At 43.7% G+C, this 22,189-nt stretch overlaps 1 protein-coding gene across 4 annotated transcripts; it reads left to right on the top strand.

The window, feature by feature from the left end:
- The first annotated feature begins 285 nt into the window (after positions 1–285).
- On the top strand, positions 286–22,111 carry LOC115540948 (UTP--glucose-1-phosphate uridylyltransferase). Of its 4 annotated transcripts, none has more exons than XM_030352627.1 (10): positions 286–375; positions 1,884–1,999; positions 3,002–3,109; positions 15,093–15,278; positions 15,928–16,061; positions 16,239–16,536; positions 16,904–17,101; positions 17,631–17,873; positions 21,266–21,370; positions 21,734–22,111. In XM_030352627.1, exons 2-10 carry the CDS (start codon positions 1,901–1,903, stop codon positions 21,839–21,841), a joined length of 1,479 nt encoding a protein of 492 aa, XP_030208487.1. In that variant the 5' UTR covers positions 286–375; positions 1,884–1,900; the 3' UTR covers positions 21,842–22,111. The 4 variants fall into 4 exon arrangements, with proteins under 4 accessions (XP_030208487.1, XP_030208486.1, XP_030208488.1 ...); XM_030352626.1 differs by having other exon boundaries at positions 329–503; XM_030352625.1 differs by lacking the exon at positions 286–375 and adding an exon at positions 906–1,201.
- Positions 22,112–22,189: the final 78 nt, after the last annotated feature.

Raw genomic sequence — 22,189 nt, 5'->3', positions numbered from 1 at the left:
TGCATTCAGAGCCTAGTAAGTGGCCTAGTAACCAATTATAAGTTTTTACTGATTAATAGTCTATCCCGCCACACGGAGGCGCTTGAACCGCTCCCAGCCGCCTGAATCAAACAGGTGGTTGAAACCAAATTTCTCAGTTTAAACTTCGACCGATTATAAAATGTATCTTTTAAGTTGATCATGCCATTAATCAATTGCGATTTAAATAACTTACGATGGGCATTTATTGCCAGTCGGAGCAGCTCGTGCCCGCGAGGGCGACATTTTAAACGCATGCACGCAATGAACTATTTCTGCCGACTTCAAAGACGTCACGTCCGCTCCTGCTTGATCTCTGAGAGCTGCAGACGGGCGTCGCTTCACAGAAGCTGCAAGGTCTGCAAACTTCTAGGTGTTGGAATGTTTCTGGGTTCTGTCCGTTAAGCCATGCCGTGTGTACATTGACTAACTTTATAAACATGCTCTGGCCTTTTTCTGGACAGCTAAGCAACTATTAGCATAAGGTAGGTTTCTAGTGGTGAAAGAGAAGCGTTGTCTAACAATAGGTTGTGTGTCCCTGACACGCAAGCCCTTGTCCTTTTAACATAACATCAACTACCTGTTTGGCCTTTGCAATTTTAAGCATGTTAACGTTGGCCTATAGAAACGTGTGTGTGCATGTTGCGTGCATGTTCTTCTGCTATAGCAACGTGAAAGCAGATGAGCCCAAATGGTCAGAGGCGGACAAGTCAGTCCAGTCCTCCCACAGCCACTGACAGACCGGTGTGTGGCTCCGTGGGTCCGTGTTGTGATTTAGCCGACATGAGTTGCGCTTGCGTGGAAGAGTCGTGCCTAGCGCGATGGGAATAATATTGAATGAATAAACACACCAGGAACTACTGTTTGTGACGTCAGGCCAAACAAACAAAGGGGCGTGCTGTCATTTTATCTTGATTGTGTGGAGCCTCGCCAGTCTCCCGGCCAGCCGCGCATCTGTGCGCCCGTTTCCAGGCGCTCTTTAGGGTCTGGGACTCATCGACATTCCGATTGATCTGCTGAGGATAACGATCGGACCAGGTTCTGGATTTAGAAAAGGGACTGGAGGAAATTTAATAAGGTTATCACCACCGAAGGGCTTTGGAAATACACGAATATTTGTTGTTATTTGGAAATATATTTCCCCATCATCATTATTGTTCTAAAATGTCACTCACTGTAGCTGGTAAGTTTTAAGACGTTTTTTTTCAAGTAATGTTGATTTCTTTGTTGTTTACACTATTGTTTTTCATAACTATTCCTGTGTTAACTCCAGGTTTAGACTTATGTAACACACCAGAGTTGATCAGACATCTGTGATATAGACTTAACATACATTATTCCTACACATGTAGGCCTAACGTGTTTAATAAAGGCTGTATGCAGGCCTCTATAACAGTTGAATAGTACAACTTGTGACAGAAGAACGCAATAGAAGCTTCTCACTATTAAGTTGGGTTTCAACTCTCTGCTAGAAGACTTGATTTGGTACGACAGCCCACTTCATTTCAATACAAATAACATAACTCATCATTACCATATAACTAATTAAGGTACTTGGGTTAATATCCCAGTCACTTGAAACACCAGCTACACAGGTTGGACCTTGTGGTAAATAAGTATGCGGCGCCGGTTACCAATGGTATGTGTTCGAATATCTACTTTGGTGTGATTGTGATTGTAGTTTCGTGTTGAGCCGACCAGTGTTAGTCCTAAACCACTTCCTCTTTTGTCAAACTTCTTTCCCTTTTGATACACTCAGGCCAAGAAAACAGCGCTGGTTTCCGGGCCTGGTCTATTTTCCTCTTTTCCAGTTTTGCGTGGTGCAGGTCTGTTTGAGTGTCTAATTAAAATGTTCTCTCCTCCAGACCTCGCCGGACCGGGCATGACGGAGTTCCAGGAGCAGCTGCGGCTGCAGCATGAGAAGACCATGCACGAGGAGCTGGAGAAGCTGCTGCAGTCCTCCACCGGCCCCGAGGCCCAGGTGGGTCTAGACCACCTGTTCTCCATGCTGAGGGCCAGTCTGACCCCTCACTAAGGCTAAACCATCTGCTCTCCATGCTGAGGGCCTCCTGCCCCCTCACTAAGGCTAGACCACCTCTTCTTCCTGCTGAGGGCCAGTCTGCCCCCTCAGTAAGGCTAGACAACCTCCTCTTCCTGCTGAGGGCCAGTCTGCCCCCTCAGTAAGGCTAGACCACCTCCTCTTCATGTTCATGTTGACTGGAGCATACCGGCTGCTTGGGGTCTGGTTAGAGTTACAGGACAACCCTTATTAAAACCATTCAGCGTTCCTAAATAGCAGTCTTTGACCTACAGATCATCCAGTTAAAATGTATATATGAAACACGTCTTGTTTATTGTTTTCGGGCTGAGGTTGTGTGTACCTAGTGGGTCATCGCCCCTTGGTGGAGGCGGTAGTTGCAAGGGGTCATTGGTCTGAGGACTGCTGTACTATCTGTTAGAGTCAAGAACCCCCAGGTGGCTACAGCTCACACAGACAGGCAGACGGACAGACACTGCTATCCTAATAACTCCTCATCATGAGTTTTTACTATTCATTAGAGTAATAGAGGCATGGTCTCCGAAACTAAACCCATCCGCTACACTCGGTGTATCCGGCAGTTTGACCTTGTGATAAAAACATATTAGTATATGCTACACGCTAATAAAAACAAATAAACCGCTATTAGAAACAAAAAAATCCCGGCAAAAAGTGTTATCATTTTGGAGTGTTCACGTGTAGTATACTAACAATTATTTCACCTCAGGCTCTGTGAGCCTGAGGTGTAATAATGCGCCACAGACTCCGACCGTCAATAGCGGGGAATAGCTTCTATTCCCCACTATTCACTTCGCCTTCGGTGAATTATTGTTAAATAGAGTTGAAGATCAACACTCCTACAACATGTGGTTGATGCTGACTCTCTATCCCTCTCCCTCTCTCGCTCTCTTTCCTTCGGTCTTTCTTTCTGTCTCTTTGTTGCAGATTTCCAAGAAGGACTTTGAGGGCTTCAGATCCATCTTCCACAGATTCCTCCAGCGGAAAGGACCTTCAGTTGAGTGGTCCAAGATCCAGAGACCTCCAGAAGACCTGGTAGGTGACCAGAGTTGAGGCTGGTTCCTTCCCCCACAAAGCTCTGAGGTCTGGGCTTGAACCCGGGGGTCAAAGGTCAAAGGCCTGACCCCTAGCTACTCGTCTGCTTTGGATAAAGGGTCTGTTTAATAAATAGTGACCATAATAGATCCAATTAGAAACAGTATCTATAAGTTGTTCATTTGGTAATGAGGGAGATTGGGCAGCGAGGACAATGAAAGTGGAACCTCATTTATGTAGCTTATGAGTCAGTAACACGAGTAACATGAAAACTAAGGTTGGTGAACTTCCTCTGAAAACTGGGATAAAAGCTTTCACACTCACACACACACTCACACTCACACACACCTCCCAAAATAGCTGGGCTAACAGAAGGTCCAGCCTCAGAATAGTCTGACCTCTCTAGAATCCCAACTGGCTGGCGTGGGGTAGGAGCCTCTCGGATGACATTTGTCCATAACCCCCAATCCGGTGACCTTCAGAGTGATCTGCCAGTGTGCTCAGCGCGGATCTGTACAGTGTGTTGGGGTCCCTGTGTTGGGATCTCTGTGTGCTCCAGACACTATAGACCTCCATCTGGGATCATTTGTAGTAGTAGTAGTAATACTTAATAGAGTAGTAGTAGTAGTTGTTGTACTAGTACTAAATAAATATGGAAGGAAGCCCCGTGTGTGTGTGTGTGTGTGTGTGTGTGTGTGTGTGTGTGTGTGTGTGTGTGTGTGTGTGTGTGTGTGTGTGTGTGTGTGTGTGTGTGTGTGTGTGTGTGTGTGTGTGTGTGTGTGTGTGTGTTGTTGAGAATAAAAAATGTAGATTGCCCAGACTACTGTAATGAATTAATGCCCTTAAATATGACTACTTTAATGTCTTTGAATATATAATGTTCGCTTCCCTGGGTAAAGATAAATTAGCAGCCCCTATCGCCTATTGACAATTGGCCTCGTGCACAAGATGGCGTCTCTTAACTTCTGGGTTTTCCGTGGTTGGCACGACTGTTTCCAGTTGTAGTGGAGAAGCAGTAACATTTCATCTCAGATCTACATTACAATTTTTAGAAGGTTACGCTAGATGAATCCTTTTATTAATTGGTAGCACAAAATAAATGTATTTTCTACAACATCAATTAAAAACTTGTAGATATAGATATCTAAATTAAATTTATTATTATTATTATTATTATTATTATATCTGTGTATATATATAGATTTAGAGATAGATAGATAGATATATTTAGAGAGATAGATTTATATATATATTTGTTTGGTTTGTTGTTATAAATGAGATTGTAAATTATGAATTAATTCAAAGAGCTTGAAGAATATGAAAGGTGACTATGTTTGTACTGCTAAAATACTCTACTGGCTTATCTGATAAAAAAGTAAAATGCAACAACCATTCTAGTCTTTAATTACACTGAAGTAAAAAATAAATAATAATACCACAGTGCTCCCTTGTAGCAAACTCTATTTTCCTGGCCATTTCCAAATGAGTTCCTACAGATTGCAGATGTAGCTACTGCTGCACACAAACTGGCAGCTAGTAGGCTCCAACCTGTAACAATCTAGAGGTAGAGGTGGTGGTGGAGGGGGCCGCATCTGGGTGGAAAGCATCCGACGAGCCTTATTCGCCGGAGGAATAACATATCCCAACCATTTCTCAGGGTATGGGTGTTGGTCTGATGGTCTGCCGTCCACAAAATGAAAAGAACACAGTAGGGTTTTTTCGGAGGGTTCTCTCGAATTTAGCGCCTTTAGCCACATACGCCGGTCCTTTTCGCTGGATGGCGGAGGATGAAGATTGAAGGTTGCCCCACAACATTCTGCCCTGGTTTTCCGGTGTACAACATAGTATTGTTGCAAGGACACCCGTCTTTTATTCCAGTTTTTATTACATCCCCGCACGGAACAAATAATGCTGGTCATCTTGTGTGTAAAATTTCTAAAGCATTGTTCCACTGATAACGGACAGAGTGGCTCAACCGGAAGATAGAACACAAAACGGAACCAATATGGCGACCCCCTTGGCAGAATAAGGTGGATAAGCAGGATCCCTGGCTGGTGAGCAGTGTTGCCAGATTGGGCAGATTTCCCACCCAATTGGGCTACTTTTAACCACGTTAGGCTGGAAAAATTATCATTGGGCGGGAAATCTGCCCAATCTGGCAACGCTGTCGATAACAAACCCACTCTGCCTGCACTGCGACTCAGTCTAAAGTTAAGGCCACACTGCACGCGTTACTCGACGCGCCTAACTTGACGCTTGATCATTGTGTGTCACAAGAGTGACACACAATGATGGATTTAGGAGTGCTGGATTTAGGAGTCTGAGGTAGGAAACCCAAACGCCGCCGTGTTTGGGTGCATGATAGAGTTTAGATCGGGTTAGATTAAATAATCTCGGATATAAATAACAATAATCGGGTTAAATAACTTCACATGGTGTGTCTGCTGTGTTTCCAGCATTCGTAGTGTTGATCAGCAGAGATGTAGTCCGCCAAGACGTTGAGGTTGCTTAGCAACCAGAGACGCTGTCCATGCAAGTGAATGGAGCGTTCCCTCTTCGTCATAACTATCAAACCAAACATCCTTCACATTCACCGAGCGAACATTATGAAAGTAAAATGCACATTTCTCGCTAAAAAAGTTTACAGAAACGCTTTTAATGGCGTAACTATGTTACTATTTCCAACCAGAATGAAGAAAGATGTCCGCCATATGCTTCTGTGCAAGCGTCACTACTCTCTGCCAGTGACGTCGGGTCAAGCTCCACGCTGGTTGGCTATCGCGGCTAAGCATCACGCGTAGGCGCGTCAAAAGTAAAAAAAAATTAACTGCGCGTTGGTGCGGTGGGCGCGTTGGTGCGTTTACGTGCGTCATTACGTGCGTATGCCGCTTCTAACGCCACTAACGCGCCGCTTTAACGCGTGTAACGCGTCTACGCGCCTAAACCAATGGTTCCCTATGCAAAAATGCCGATTTTCAACGCAAACGCGCGTGCAGTGTGGCCTTACCTTAAGAGACGCAAAGCAGGTGAAATCATCTGAAGGATAACAAGATTCTAACATTTGCGAATAAAGTGTACAATGGAAACAGAGGACATTGTTCATGTTTAATTCCAAATAATTCCATTCATTGAGTTACAGTGCTAAGTTAGCGACCAAAGAAAAAGGTAGACCACTTCGCAAAATCACCAAAAGTAATGGCAATGTCAGTGTTGTGGGTGCTGCATGGTTTGCTAGGTACTCATTAGGGATGAGTCGGTCGCGACCGATTCGTTACAACAAACGAATCCCGAACGTGAACGACAAGAACTGGTTCCCCAAAACAAGAAGAACTGGTTCTTTGATTCTTTTTTTTTAACATAAACCAAAAATATGGTCACGTAATTAAAATATACAAACGAACAGAGCTTCGTCTCCCCGCGACTTGTATTGATTGAGTCTACAACGTTCTCAAAGATTCAGCCAATGAGAGGTAGCAATGGTGTTGCAATGGCACCTGGGTAAACAAATGACAAGGCGGTACCGTCGAATATGCGCGCTTTCTCTGTCTGACGTATCTTGGATCATACCATTCGACGTGGGGCCACTCATAAATCCCCCTACATTTTTTCGAAAATAGACTTGACCTTGATCTGTTTATTGGATAAATGCATTTCCCAATCCCAGGAGTCTTTGCTCCATTCTACGTCAATTTAAGAACAAACAAAGAAATTAAACTGCAGTTCGTATTTTTTATTTATGACCATGAAAGTTATGTAATGCCTGAACAATGAAGCATTAAATGTAAAGTAAAATAAAATTATAAATGTAAAACCATGAATGAAATATAGAGAGTAAGCAAGTGGTATAAATATTGGTGGGACGTTCGATTATACTAATAGTATATCTTCTCGATTTTCACCGGGGTTAGAGGCTAGTAGTGGTTTAAATTATGCTCACGGCCGTCTCGCGGAGGGGGGGGGGGGGGCAGACACCAAATGACGTAATCTGACGTAACGAGCGAATCAAAATGAACGAATCAAATAAACAAATCGTTATAGTGAACTGCCCTGTTTGCTAATGAACATTGGCAAATCTCCAACGTGGGCTGTTCATGGTTTCCCTGATGTGAAAAATCTTGATAGGGCAACCGCCACGACAAGTGTCAAGTTCACATTGGTGCTGCTTTGCGACATTCCTTGCTAGGCACCATGCCTATAGATCAAGTTGTTTGAAATAATGTTCTCGTTCTTTTACTAGTTTGTTACTCTGACTGTTCTGTTTGATATTGTGGAAAGGGTGAATGATTCAGAGCATGATGCATTTTAAATGGCTTCACTTTTTTTTTTCTTGAGTCATTTCTTAAAACAATTGTAACTGAAAATAAACATAGCTAAATTACAACCAATAACTTCAGTCATTGAGGACCAAAACAGGCCCAGATTTTTTTATTTACTTTTACAAATCATGAGTAGGCCTGATTTGACAAATCGGCTTTGCATCCTTTCCTTCTGCCCTTGTAGTCCATTTCAAAAACATGCTGCCCAGCAGCTTTCAAATTACAGTGATGCCACTGTTGGCTTTTTATTCATCAATTTTATTCACATAACTATCCCTTCCTACTATTTTTTAGTTCACCAAAACACCCTGAAACAACTTGAGTCTCACATTCTTATGCCACCATACACCTTCCTCCCTCACTTTAAAAACCACCAGCCACCACTGGTGTGTGTGTGTGTGTGTGTGTGTGTGTGTGTGTGTGTGTGTGTGTGTGTGTGTGTGTGTGTGTGTGTGTGTGTGTGTGTGTGTGTGTGTGTGTGTGTGTGTGTGTGTGTGTGTGTGTGTGTGTGTGTGTACAGACCTGAACCCACTGTAAAGATCCCTTTATGTATGTATGTATGTATATGTGTGTGTATATATATATATATATATATTAGAGCTGTCAAGCGATTAAAATATTTAATCGTGATTAATCGCATTAATGTCATAGTTAACTCACGATTAATCGCGTTTAATCGCAAATTATTTTTCTATGCTAAATATCCCTTGATTTTTTTGTCCCATAATTCTTCTCATTTTAATTATCTTATCAACATGGTGAAGTGCATTGGCTTGCCTTGTGCAAATGATAAGAGCCTATAGTGCAATTAAACGACTGCTCTGAACAAATGTCATTTGAACATAGCAGTCAGGCTACTGCTTCTATGTTTTGAGCCAAAGAAAAAAAAAAATATTATTATTATTTTTTTTTTAAATAAAACAATTGCGTTAATCGCGCGATAATTTTTAACGCCGTTAAAATTGGTTTGCGTTAACGCCGTTAATAACGCGTTTAACTGACAGCTCTAAAATTATGAAGGAAAGATGTTGATGAAGATGTTCCACTTAATGCAATACTGTGCCTCGGCTTTCAGGTGAGCTGCAAGGCAATGGCCGAATGTCATGTTCAGCTTGTTCATAATGCTATAATCAGGATTCAAACTCTCAACCTAAGGACCACCTGTACAAGGTGCCCATTGAGCCACTGATAAACCTGACCTGCAGCCTCATTCACTGCAGTTCAGGTTCTGACCATTCACATGTTCAAAAGGTCTATTGATAAGCATACTTCATCCAGAAAACTCCAAGCACGCATTTCTCAAGTGATTTAAGGGCTTTCTTAAAAGCATATACCTGAAAAATCTTTGAAATTCTAGGAAAATTAAACCTTTGAAATCAAGAACACTAACGGAAGAAATATAATATGACAAAGTTAATTTTGAAGGAAAAATGGTTGGCTAAGAAGTTCCCTTTAATGCCATACTGTGTCATGACAGTCAGATTCTTTGAAACTAATGAGCCGGAATGTTGATTGCCTGATGAATTTCAGGTGCTGTTCAATGTTGTCTTTCCTAAATGAGTGGCAATGACAGAATGTCATGTTCGGCTTGTTCATAATGCTCTAATCAGGATTAAAACTCTCAACCAAAGGATCACCAGTACAAGGCATTATCCCGTTGAGCCACTGACATTCCTAAACTGCATGCCTCATTCACATGGAAAGGATGAAGATTGATAAGCACACAACATCAAGAAAACTCCAAGCACGCATTTCACAAGAGAATTATGGCCTTTCCTAAAAAGGACGGATCTGAAAATTTGCTCTGTTGATGGTTTCCACCTAATGATAGCCGTATGGTAGTTATACAATAACAAAATGGTCATATAGGCAAATTTTTTTATTTAAACATTCAGAGGAAATCAGGCCTACTGTAGGCCTAGGTAAATAAGATTAAAGTTGTCTAGGATAGTATAAATGATAACTGTAAATTGCAGGTGTACTTTGCTTTTGATGGAGCCATAATGTTCTATTAATAAAATATTAATAAAATGCTTTTATTGATGGGCACCTTTCCACCTAATGATAGCCGTATGGTAGTTATACAATAACAAAATGGTCATATAGGCAAATTGGGTTGAGACTGTGGACAGTTTGGATTTTCTATGAAATTGTGGTAAAAGTAAACATTTTTAGAGCAGAAGACCAGGGTGAAGAAGATGCATTTGCTTTGAGAGATTAATATGATGAAAGAATATTGAGTCCAGGTCAATCTAGTAAGGAAAAATAAGGCTAGTTCATAATTTTTAACAATAGTGCCACCTTTGGGTGCATTACCACAATTTGGGTTTATGGGTAGTGGGGGGTATTGGCAGACATCATGGACATATTATAAAATGGACAACGGATTCAAAAATGGCGCCTATTCATTCCTATGTAAACTGCTCAATGGCGCAGGGCAACATCAAGGAGAGATATGCTTCGCCATCATGGGTCTATGGCCCCGCCCTAGTTCATTACGTACCGGATGCAGAAATATTCTTGTTTTTTAGCATTGTTAGCCTTGTAGCATCATAAGCGAGAGGTCTGAGCGATAGCAGTCGCATTGTTTACCGACCATGGAAGTAATCCCCCGATGATTCTCTATTTGTTTAACAATTATTATTTTAGATTAGTTTGCCCCTTTTTGACTTTATAAGAAAAGCACCTTGTATATACCTTTTTGAATGTTAAAACAGAAATAATAATTACCACTCGTTTTTTAATATATTTCATTTTCTGAAACGAGAATCAAATGCCCACTATATACACAGACCCATCAGCTGGTGTACCCAGGGAACTCACAAGGTCTTAGGAAGCAAAGGAGTCTGAAATGACCCCACATGGTATCATGGACCTATTATGTGTGGGTGCAATAAATAAGACAGATATGATGGTGGTGCCAGCCCCACGTTCAGGTTTCAAAAACAAGTAATACTGAAACTGAATCTCAAACTTGATCCTGAAATGTATTTAACATGAAATATTGTACAGGGAGAGGGCTGTGGCCGCAATCGATGGAGGAGGCAGTCAGGTGTGCAGGAAGACAACAAGAGGAGTATGATGGACAGGGATCTGACATGGACAGGGAATTTTTTATTTAAACATTCAGAGGAAATCAGGCCTACTGTAGGCCTAGGTAAATAAGATTAAAGTTGTCTAGGATAGTATAAATGATAACTGTAAATTGCAGGTGTACTTTGCTTTTGATGGAGCCATAATGTTCTATTAATAAAATATTAATAAAATGCTTTTATTGATGGGCACCTTTCAGCACACCTCACATGTATAATTAATAATAGATTAAAAACACTTGGGTGGAGCGTGTTTGTCACTTTTGTGAAACAGCTGGAAAGAGCTGGAGTAACGAAATAAGATGCAGCTGCAGGGCGCTGAGAGGTGATGCATGAGCCATGATGGTGGCACGGCAGACAAGTAGGGGAGCATGATGGACTGGGATCTTACGTGGAAATAAAAAAGATTTTCTAACTGAAGATAAAATGTACTCTGAAGTTTCCAGTTTCTGCAAACAGAAGAGAAGGGGTTTAGTTAAGGCTTTGTATCATTAATAAGATAAACTGTGACAAACAATAAATCACAAACCAAAAAATTTAAAAGGCCTGTCTTATTTTAAAGCCCACTCATCACGTCAAGGTGCAGGCCAAGAGTGGGAACATAGAACAAAGTCTCACATCACAAACTCAGACAGTCACAACATATAAAGAACCTATAAATACATGAAACATTTACATAAATACGAGACCATGAGATATGTTTGGGTTTCTCTTGTTTTATCTTAAAAACAAAATACACATAACATTCAGAAAAGAAGGGAAGAAAATAAAAGTAATAATAGATAAAGCTAAACTCAGTGATGAGCGTACATTTAAATGTACAAAAATGACAGAGGTCATGGATCGGATGTGCTGTTCAAAAAGAAATGCACTATTAAACTATGCCTTGTGCTCCGTTATGCAAGCTCCAAGTCTACAATTGAACAATGTCTTTTTGCCGTTTTGAGTGCTTTGTGCCAACTTGTGCTCCGTCATGCAAGCTCCAAGTGTCACACTGCTTAAGAAACAGATTCCTTCCAACTAACTATTAACGAAAAATGCAATCAATAACTTATGTACAAATAAATGGTTACATTTCAACCAGCAACGAAGTTGGAGTGGCCTACACACATAAATAATTGTAATACAACAACATTGTTAACTGCCATACATAGGTAACTAAACAAGCTAATGAAAAATGAAATACCAACGCTGAAATGTTAGACTATTAAAAATAATATAAATGATACCGTAATCTGTTCTTTGTCTTTGGATCTTTTGAATAAATGGATCAATATATGGTGAATCACAATGATTGCAAGGAGAGGACCGTGAGAGTTATTGAGCAGCAGCTGAACCAGTCTAAAAATCGGACACGTTAACGGAGCACTGAACTAGGCCATCTCGGATGCCAGGTCGAAACAACATTTGTTTCACTACAACTCCTTTCAGCTGCACACCTCCTTCTCCAGCAAAAAATAATTAGAGAGAACGGCTAATAAAACGCTTGAGGTGGCATTTTGAAAAGAAAAAACATACATTTTTTTAGGACATGTCGTGAAGATTATTATGAGCCTTTGATTGATATCCAGAAATTTTTTGGGGAGACGCATTCCTATACCCCACTTGTATTGGAGTGAACGGAGATATCTACTTCTGGGTCCCTTGAATCGAGGGACCCGTTCATAGCCCGCTTAAACAGCTGCAATACCAGGTTTGGACGCTGAGCACTGGTGGATTGCGGAAGTATGCACTGTTCCTGGGGGCTTGTTGGTATCCACCTAATAATAGTCTTATGTTTTTTTGTACAATAACAAAATGGTCATATAAGAAAAGTGGGCTAACTGCTCCAACTTTATTGGCCAATATTTCTAAAATGGAACTAAATAAAACAAATTCTGTTTGATGATTTTTGTAAGGCTTGGTCTAAAGATTTAATGTGGCGATATAGGTGAACTTTTGATTATTTTTGAAGCCTGTGAATCTTTTTATCATGTTTGGCAGGGTTTTATAGATGCATCGGATTCTAGAGATTAATATTATGAAAGAATTTTGAGTCCAGGTCAATCTGGTGAGGAGAAATAAGCCTAATTCATGATGTTTTACCATAGCGCCACCTTTGGGTGCAGTACCACAAATTTGGGTTTATGGGTAGTGGGGCTTATTGGTAACCATACCTGAAAGTTTCAAGAGTTTTCGACTTACGGTATAGGTCAGGGGTACTCAAGTAGAAATGATGAGGGGCCACAAAAAAAAATTTCAGTGACTCAAGGGGCCGGTCGGTATACGTGTGACTGAGGCCGATATATGCTCTGTTTTAGACGTAACGCGTAAGCACGTAAGATACATAACCCCCCCTTGCGCGGTAAAATAACCCCCCTTACGTGCTTAAGTGCGTCGGCCAAAATTCCTGACTATGCGACTAAAACACTACGGCCCTACGCAGCTCGCAAAGACTGTGATTGGCCAGCTAACCACATCCTTTCAGGAGTCTCACATTTCCGGTTTTACAGCATAATAGCGCCATTTTTAAAAGGCCGTGACAGAAGCGAATGAAGAATTTTGAAGAAGGAGAAGAAGAAAACACAAGAACGAATTATGATAATTATAAATATAAACAAGCCAGCGATTTCCACTTCCACGCCCACAGATTCGTTCGTTGCTCCCCCTACTGTTCTGGCGGAGAATCCCCTTGCAACACGCGCAATCCTTAAGGAACCTTAAAGGAACCGTAAATCAAAACTTGTCTAAAACAAGTCCCTTGTGTAAATTACATGCTTACGTCTCTGCGTCTAAAACGACCCTAAATCGGCCTTGACTGCTGCTGAGATGGACTGTCTGCCTCGAGTTTGGGAGGGCTGGAGCGGTCTGTGGGCTGGAGTGCTATCTGTTTATCGTTGCAACCCCCAGCCTCGTATTGAGATCGCGGCGCGCGGTTTCAAAATAAGAGCGCCCAGCACGTTTTTTTTTTTTTTTTTTTTTTTTTTTTTTTTAATAATTATAAAACTTTTCAAAACAGCTCGAGGGCCATTAATAGACACCCCGCGGGCCACAAAAGGCCCGCGGGCCGCTACTTGAGTAAATCTGGTATAGGTCCATGACTTCAGTCTCAGAGACATCCAGGCTAAATCATGTAAACACTCTAGCAATGGCTTAACTCTGTAGGCGTCTGACTTTTTAAGAGGGACATAAATCTGGGTGTCATCCGCATAGCAATGAAAAGAAATGCCGTTTTTCCTGAGAATCGCACCAAGGGGGAGAAGAAAGGGAATAAAGGGATAAAGGGAAAATAAACGAGGGCCAAGTACAGAGCCCTGTGGTACCCCATATGCGAGAGGAGCAGTGGAGGACACAGATTCACCAAGGCTAACACAGAAGGTTCGATGTGACAAACTAAACTTGGCGTGCTTATAGTACAGTCATTTTATGAAAAAAGGTCAAGCAAACTCAACTGCTTCTGTATCCTCAGTTTGTCCTGAGTAAGGTAGAAAAACGCCCAGAAGAATCCCATTAGGGAAATGTTTTGAAAAAGACCCAAATATAGCCTGTTCATCCGCCTATTCATTATTTTTCTCAGGTGAATAGGTAAAAAATGTTAACCATTAGATATCACCATATAAATTACTGAGTTGATTACTTACATCAAGACAAACAAAAAATCGATTAAAAGTATTTGGAAATTGTTTGTTAACATGAGCTAACCGTGGATATTCTATCTATGTTCTAATTTGCATAACTACCACAACAGACCTAAACATTGGGTATAGCCAGATGAAAATGTATTGTAGAATTTGTTGACATAACAATAAAATACATAATGTTATGAATGGAACAAATCTAGGCTAGCCCTGAGCATTAATACATAGAGGCAGGAAGAAGTACTTCAAACCAGCCTTACAACAAATAATTTAAAAGAAAATTGTGTAAGACATTTTTTGCTAGTCTTGATGTAAAATTTTCATGGGGATATCTAAAGGTTACAATTTTTACCCTATTCACGTGAGAAACCAATGAATATGCATATGGGTCTTTTTGCAAAGCTTTCCCCTAATGGGATTCTTCGTGTTATTTTTGATAAATATTTTTGTTATTTTTGAAAGTTGAGTTTGCTTCTGTTGCAATTTGTTCTAGGTTGATCCCCATTTTGGCTTAAAATGACTGGACTATTAGGACATCAAACAAGGGCCTACATTACAGCAAAACACTAGTTGATGACACTAGTTTGAAGATTGTTCAAATGTCTTTTAAAGACATAATTGATGTCTGACCTACACCTTCTACTGCAGTGAATGCAATATATTGTGATACATTTTTATATTTTCCTTTCATTGTTCTTATGTTTGAAGTAATCATGCATACTTATCTAGCCGTGCCTAGTCACAAAACTAGTTTCTTAATAGGGCAGCCAACCCAACACACAAAAATATTGTAGAAGTAGGGCTCAATATCAAATGATTTTCTATCTGTAGAAAACACAGAAATTAGCAAAGTAAAGCTGATCTGAACATGGTCTTCAACATTTAGGTTTGATATGGTCATTTAACTTCATACTGTCATTAACCCCAATGAGACCCCCTCTGTCCTCCCCTCGCCCAGATCCTGTCCTACGAGAAGATCAAGGCCCAGGGCCGGCCTGAAGGCATCACCAGCAGCCTGAACAAGCTGGTGGTGCTGAAGCTTAACGGGGGGCTGGGCACCAGCATGGGCTGCAAGGGGCCCAAGAGCCTGATCAGCGTCAGCAACGACAACACTTTCCTGGACCTCACCGTGCAGCAGATAGAGGTGGGGGTGGTGCAACTGCCTTATTAAAGACATGTGTAGAAGGGACTATTCCGTACTGCCTTGCGTAATACACATTTCACCACTCAGACAAACAAGAGTCACACAAATCTGTGTTTGGTTAGACTTAGATGAACCTACTCTGAATATTTACCAAGCTAATAGAAGCCTTAAGGGTTGTGTAAGATTTGAGCTTTGCATAGAGAGAGCAGAAAAGAGTGGAATAAACGATTTTGAAATTAAACCTGCAAAATGTCCCCTCCCTGCAGATTAATTATCTGCAGCAATCAAGGAAGAGATACCCTGATTGGTCAGAAGTAACCTGGGGCCGGTCTAAAATCTAAATTTGAGCACAGAGGCAGGCCGGTCAACTGGAAACCCCTAATCTTACAAAGCATGTCACTACACACACTAATAGTAATAGTTGACGGATTGCCATCCCTGGGTGCCATCCCTTTGAATTTGTTCAAATTATAGCTCTCAAATCTCTCCTTCAGCACCGTAACCATTGTTTCTGTGCCACATTCTACCATGGAAATGAGAAGGATACATTTGAGAGTACAGGCGCTATCCCTTACTTCTAGAGGGACCCAAACATTGACGTCTCAGGCTACCCCACTCTGAATCCATCTATCGTCTACCGTCTCCTCAGCACCTGAACAAGACTTTTAATGCTGACGTTCCCTTGGTGCTGATGAACTCCTTCAACACCGATGAAGACACCAAGAAGATCCTGCAGAAATACACACACCACCGTGTCAAGATCCACACCTTCAACCAGAGCAGGTCACTCTCACACACAGCACTTTGTCTTTCACTCCCTCCCCTCCATTTATATTGTCTCTTCCTCATGCCGATTAATTTAATCACTCTGTGTACTGCAGGAAGAACGTCCCACACAGCTATGCTTTGCCCCTGATCATCTCCCTTTCTCGTATCATTCCACTTGTGTATTCAAACCAGGTACCCAAGGATAAACAAGGAGTCCCTGCTTCCGATCGCCAGCGACCTGGGCATGAAGGGGGCGAACGCCGATGCCTGGTACCCCCCGGGGCACGGGGACATCTACGCCAGCTTCCACAACTCGGGCCTGCTGGACACATTGCTGGCCCAGGGCAAGGAGTACGTCTTCGTATCCAACATTGACAACCTGGGGGCTACCGTGGACCTCTCCATCCTCCACCATCTGATGAGCCAGCCAGCCAGCCGGCGCTGTGAGTTCATCATGGAGGTCACCAACAAAACCCGCTCTGACGTGAAGGTAAGGGCAGCTCTGTGGCGCTCTGTGGCCAGACACCGTTTGATCTCAGGCTTTATCCGTGTTCTGTTTGTTCTTTCGTGTTTCGTTTATTATTATTATTTTTTCTATCAAGCGATGATCCACAGGGGTGTAGTAGGTGTTACAGGTGTCTGAGATAGTAGATCATGCGACACCATCTCTATTGGATGTCCTCTGGTTCAACGCTCTGCTGTAATCATCTGAAATGCTTTGTTTAAAACACGATTGTCAGGGAAATTATCAAGGTTCATCGACAACAATGGAATCAAATAAACAGGAACTAAATATGAAAATGAAAGTGAACATCCTTGATGTGTGCGGGCGTGACCGCTGCCTGACACCCCTGCAGGGAGGTACTCTTATCCAGTACGAAGACCATCTCAGGCTGCTGGAGATCGCCCAAGTGCCCAAGGACCACGTGGACGAGTTCAAGTCAGTCACAAAGTTCAAGATCTTCAACACAAACAACCTGTGGATCAGCCTGCCCGCGATCAAGAGGCTGCAGCAGGAGAACACGCTGGACTTGGAGATCATCGTCAACCCCAAGGTAAGGACCAACCCACTGCTAGACGATAGGAGACCGGCTTGGCAGCCGCTGGGAGGCAGCGCTTAGGATTCTGCAGGGTCTCAATGGGGCTGCCTCTAAACTAGTACTAAAATCGAAACGGTGAAGGTCATGTGTTGTTGCAGTGGCCGTTCAGTTAGTTTTTCTCAGAAACACTCTGGAGAGGCTTACATTCTCAGAATAAGGGCCATGCAGCAGGGAGGCAGAAGACATAGGGGGCTAGGATCATTTTCACTGGGAGGGGAACACCCACTTATCTAGACATTCCAGCTCACTACAATACAGATCACAGCAACTCTGCATGGTCTTAGGCAGCAGCACAAGATTAGAGACAAGATGACAAACATGTCAAAAATGTGCCAGTCCATTCCAACCAGATGACTTAATCCACAACCTTAATGAAGGGAGGAGTCAGGCGAAGGCAGGGCTATGATTCACCTGGCAGCGCACAGGTGGTTGTGGTTGTGCAGGTTTGGCCCCCTAACCTCGCCCTCCTCTCGCCCACGAGCAGAGCCTGGACGGCGGGCTGAATGTGATTCAGCTGGAGACGGCGGTGGGAGCCGCCATCAAGTGCTTCGACAACGCGCTAGGCGTCAACGTCCCGCGCAGCCGCTTCCTGCCCGTCAAGACCTCCTCGGACCTGCTGCTGGTCATGTCCAATCTGTACAGCCTGGAGGCAGGCTCACTCACCATGAGCAAGAGGCGCGAGTTCCCCTCCACGCCTCACGTCAAGCTGGGAAGCTCCTTCACCAAGGTAGGGGCCGTGAGGATTAACCAGAGAGTGGAAGGTCACCTCGTAGAGGAATGTGCTGTAGGGATGATGCTAATGGAACAAAGGAGCATGATAAAACCTAACCAGCTGGTTGTGTTTGAGCTGTAGCCGTGGAGGCTGACTGGCAGGTTGACGAGCCCTTATACCAGCCCAGGAACGCAGGTAGGAAGGCCAAACAGGGTGGGCTCTATTTAAAGGTGCCATGACATGCTATTTTATGGATTCTTTAAAATAGGAATTAGTGGGCCACTAACACAGTATTCAAAGACGTACACGAAATTCAGCCGTGGTGCAGAGTCACAGCCACTCTGAGTCAGTCGCACATTGAGCCTCCCCCAAATGCGCTGTTTTGGTGTCTGTAGCTATAATGCAAATGAGGAGGAGCGAGGCGGGTCAAGGAGGAGGGTGGGGGTGTGGCCCTGAGCAGCTTGCAGCTACGGTACCATGCGCTCTGTTTACAGTGGATGTATCACAATGGAGAGGCACACACAGCCTTTAGCCGTGTTCTGTAAATATTCTAGAACACACGGGAGTCCTGGAGCTCTATATCTAAATAATATCATATACATAGATATCTATGTCATATAATGTATATTATCACGGCCAAAAGCTGTGTGAGCCCATATTATGAATCTCAAACGGCTGCGTTGGGTTCTCCGACGTTCCTGGTTCTTCCACGTCCACATCAATCTCAAGTAGAGTGAACCGCGACATGGAGGAGAAAGGGATTGTTGTTCCCGGGCAGCGCTTAGGCACCTCCGCCTCCTGCAGCACCGAGGCGGTGGTCCCTCGGCAGCGGTCCCTCGGCAGCGGGAAGCGGGGCTCAAGCGGGAGACATTCGCAGCAAACAATCCCCTTCTCCTCCATGTCGTGGTTCATGTTCTTGAGGGAGTCAAAGCCAAAGTTCCTTTCCCCCAATTCATTCTCAACCATGGCTGAGATAACCCCCACTACGAGTCTCGTTGTAGAAATACCAGAGACGAGAGTCTGATGTGTTATGCGCCATAACACCAAAAGCAGAACGGTTATCCAAATAACAAGGAAGTGTACACTTGCGTTACAGTCCTGGAGCTCTATATCTAAATAATATCATACAATACAAAGATATCTATTTCATATAATACATATTATCACGGCCAAAAGCTGTGTGCGCCTCCAGACGATATTATGAATCACAAACGACTTTGTCGGGTTCTGCTACGTCTCTGGTTCTTCCACTTTCACATTAATCTGAAGTAGACTGAACCGCGCGCTGCCTGCTGCCGACTGCCGGGCGGTGGTGCTTCGCGGCGGTGGTGCCTCGCGGAAACCGGCGTTATGTCGCAGTTCATGTACTTCAGGGAGTCAAAGCCAAAGATCCTTTCCCCCAATTCCTTCTCAACCATGGCTAAGATAACCCCCACTACAGTCTCGTTGAGGAAATACAAGAGACGTCAAAGAACCGACAAGAAACACTTGCGTTACAGTGTGTGTATTCACACACACACACACACACACACACTCACGTGTGGCGCTCGCACGGTCGTGTCTCATTGGCGGGCCAAATTCTCTGAGCGGGCCAGGCAGAGTAAGGGGAGGAGCTTAGATGCTATGTGACGACATATGAAACCACATTCCAAATCAGCGCACTTGAGCATCCGTTTTTTCAAAGGCGAGCAGAACACCTAGTGCTCGTTTTACACCGAACGCAAGTTTTAGCCACTGGGGGACCATAGGCAGGCTAGGGGAACTCATATTTATGTTAGAAAACCTCATAAAGTGAGATTTTCATGCCATGGCACCTTTAAGGCGTATTTAAGGCGGAGCCAAAACGATGACACCAGAGTTGAAGAAGGGTTTGAGTGTTGGTGTGAACCCTATTGTTGTAGACCTGTAGAACAACATCACATTTTTTCCCATTAACCTGGAATGGTACCTTGAGCCCCCCTCAAGGCCACCATAGGACATTCACGCCACGTCTCTGGGCCTGGTGGCGTCTCTGGGGTCTGAGCCGGGCCGTAGCTCTCCAGCTGCTGTGAGTTGCCAGCCGGCTCAACAAGCACAGCACCTGTTTAACCGGTTCTCCATTTCCTGTTGGGCCCCATGTTCACGACGAGCTCAGAGAGAACCCAGGGTCAGTGTAACGATGCATTCCCTGAGAGATGCTCATCCCTGGGGCCTCGCTGGGGCACTGGGCACTAGGCGCTAGCTGTGGCGCTGGGTAGGGTTGCCGATGTATACGGTATTACCGGTGTTGAGGCCATCCGGAGGCAAACAGAGCTTTTGGCCATGATATTATGATATATAAAATCATATTATGCTATTATATATAGAATGTTATAAGACGCCGAGAATTTGCGCGCTGCCAGCCGCTGTCACCGAGTGTGAGAGGAGAGTTGACGGAGAAGATGGCGGTTTACCTAGTTTCAAAGTTAATACCGGTGTTGACACGAGCGTATTACTCGGTGTGAAAATGTCCACACCGCGGCAACCCTAGCGCTGGCCGCTTCCTGGGGCGCTAGGCGCTATCTGGGAGGAGCATATTTTCACGTCACCTATGTTCAACCTTGGCTGACGTTTCATTCATGCTGGGCACTAACCAATCACATCCCAATCCAATGTTGTGTCCACAAAACACAATAAATAAAACATGGCTTTATCAATTAATAAGCCTACTGGCGATAATTTGTTGACAGAGCCGGTTCAGCCTGGCCTAGCGCCCACAGCCAGTCCCTAGCTCCCAAAGACACTCTCCAACACCCACAGCTAGTCCCCGACGCCCACAGCTAGTCACCAACGCCCACAGCTAGACCCTAAGACCCACAGCTAGCCTCCAACGCCCACAGCTAGTCCCTAAGAGTCACAGCTAGCCTCCAACGCCCACAGCTATTCTCAAACGCAAGGCCTAGGGCTTGAGCGGGCGCCCACACTTGGACATCATTAATTATTTAAGAAAGGTCTCTAAGACAAATTGTTTGAATTGTTTGTCCGAGGTGTGATAAAACCAAAGCAATAATATGGGAGTGAACGCTGGTTGATTGGTCATGGCAGGCTTCAGCTGTGGCCGCAGAGGCTAGGTTAATGATCGACACAGTTAATTAGGTAGGGGAGAAGTGGTCACGATTGTCTTGACGAAGGGACACTACAAAGAACCCATGTCTAATTCAAACTCTGTGTGTTGCTGATGAACACGCTGGCACAGAATGTATGGTATAATTTAACTAATACACAAAGGGGAGTTGATCAATTGTGCTAATCCCAACATGCGGATAGACGTTGGTTTACGAGTCCTCAAGGAAGTGTGCATCAGACGGTTCTCCTCCTGATGGGAGGTGCTCTGCTCTGTGGTTCTCCTCCTGATCGGAGGTGCTCTAATCTGGTCTCTGTGGCTCCAGGTTCAGGACTTTCTGAAGCGTTTCGAGAACATCCCAGACATGCTGGAGCTGGACCACCTCACCGTGTCCGGGGATGTCACCTTCGGAAAGAACGTCTCCCTCAAGGTACACTGGGAGAACGGAGGCGTTCAGGACTGACCTATCAGCACCCATGTTTACTGACTGCTGGTTTCTGATAGGTTCAAAGTCATGAACTTGTCACTAGCGGTAACCAGTTGCTCTTTAAGGTTTAGAGAAAACGTCTTAACTAATAATCTGACCTGCACAAGGTGTGTTTTCTAATTATAATCTTGAATATGTATAAATAGGTTAACCTCTAAATTAATGTTTTGGTAAGAAAACACCTTTCTAAGCCCTGGAATGGGTTTACACACACGGCACAACATGGTATTGATCCTCACTACATAAGTGAAGAACCTTGTTCGAAATGCGTCATTAGTTCATTTATTTTATCCCGATGTTTCCCAGGGAACGGTCATCATCATCGCCAACCACGGCGACCGGATCGACATCCCGGCCGGGGCTGTGCTGGAGAACAAGATCGTGTCTGGTAACCTGCGCATCCTGGACCACTGAAGCCTCTGAGAAGAAGACCTGGAGGCTTGGCCAGCATCTCTGACAAATGTGACTGGCCGGGAGAAAAGTGAAGCGCTTTCCCACAGTCATAACTTCTTTTCTTTTGTATGCTGACTGACTGCTGATCAGATCTGTAGGCTTCTCCTCACATGTAGAGTGGCCTTCAGAGCAAACAGCCAAAGAATGAGTTTGTTACACTTAGTTGCGATGTCGGAGCCTTACTTTGTACCAGATCCTAGAGTTGGATGAAAATAAAAAAGCAAGATTTGTGAGCTGTGTTTTCTTTGGGGGGGGGGGGGGGGGGTACATCATTATAGAACATGTGAAGAACAAGAAGAGGTAAATGTG

The sequence above is a fragment of the Gadus morhua genome, chromosome 3 (assembly GCF_902167405.1).
Source record: "Gadus morhua chromosome 3, gadMor3.0, whole genome shotgun sequence".
In the NCBI taxonomy this organism is placed as follows: domain Eukaryota; kingdom Metazoa; phylum Chordata; class Actinopteri; order Gadiformes; family Gadidae; genus Gadus; species Gadus morhua.
The sequence above is the reverse complement of the archived record's forward strand: the minus strand, read 5'-3'. Positions and strand labels throughout refer to the sequence as shown.

Bases quoted from the DNA above. Each gene is read 5' to 3' on its own strand.
- LOC115540948 (XM_030352625.1), top strand. The intron at 15,279-15,927 runs GTGGGGGTGGTG...CCGTCTCCTCAG, and splicing joins TCACCGTGCAGCAGATAGAG to CACCTGAACAAGACTTTTAA. The intron at 17,874-21,265 runs GTAGGGGCCGTG...CTGTGGCTCCAG, and splicing joins TGGGAAGCTCCTTCACCAAG to GTTCAGGACTTTCTGAAGCG.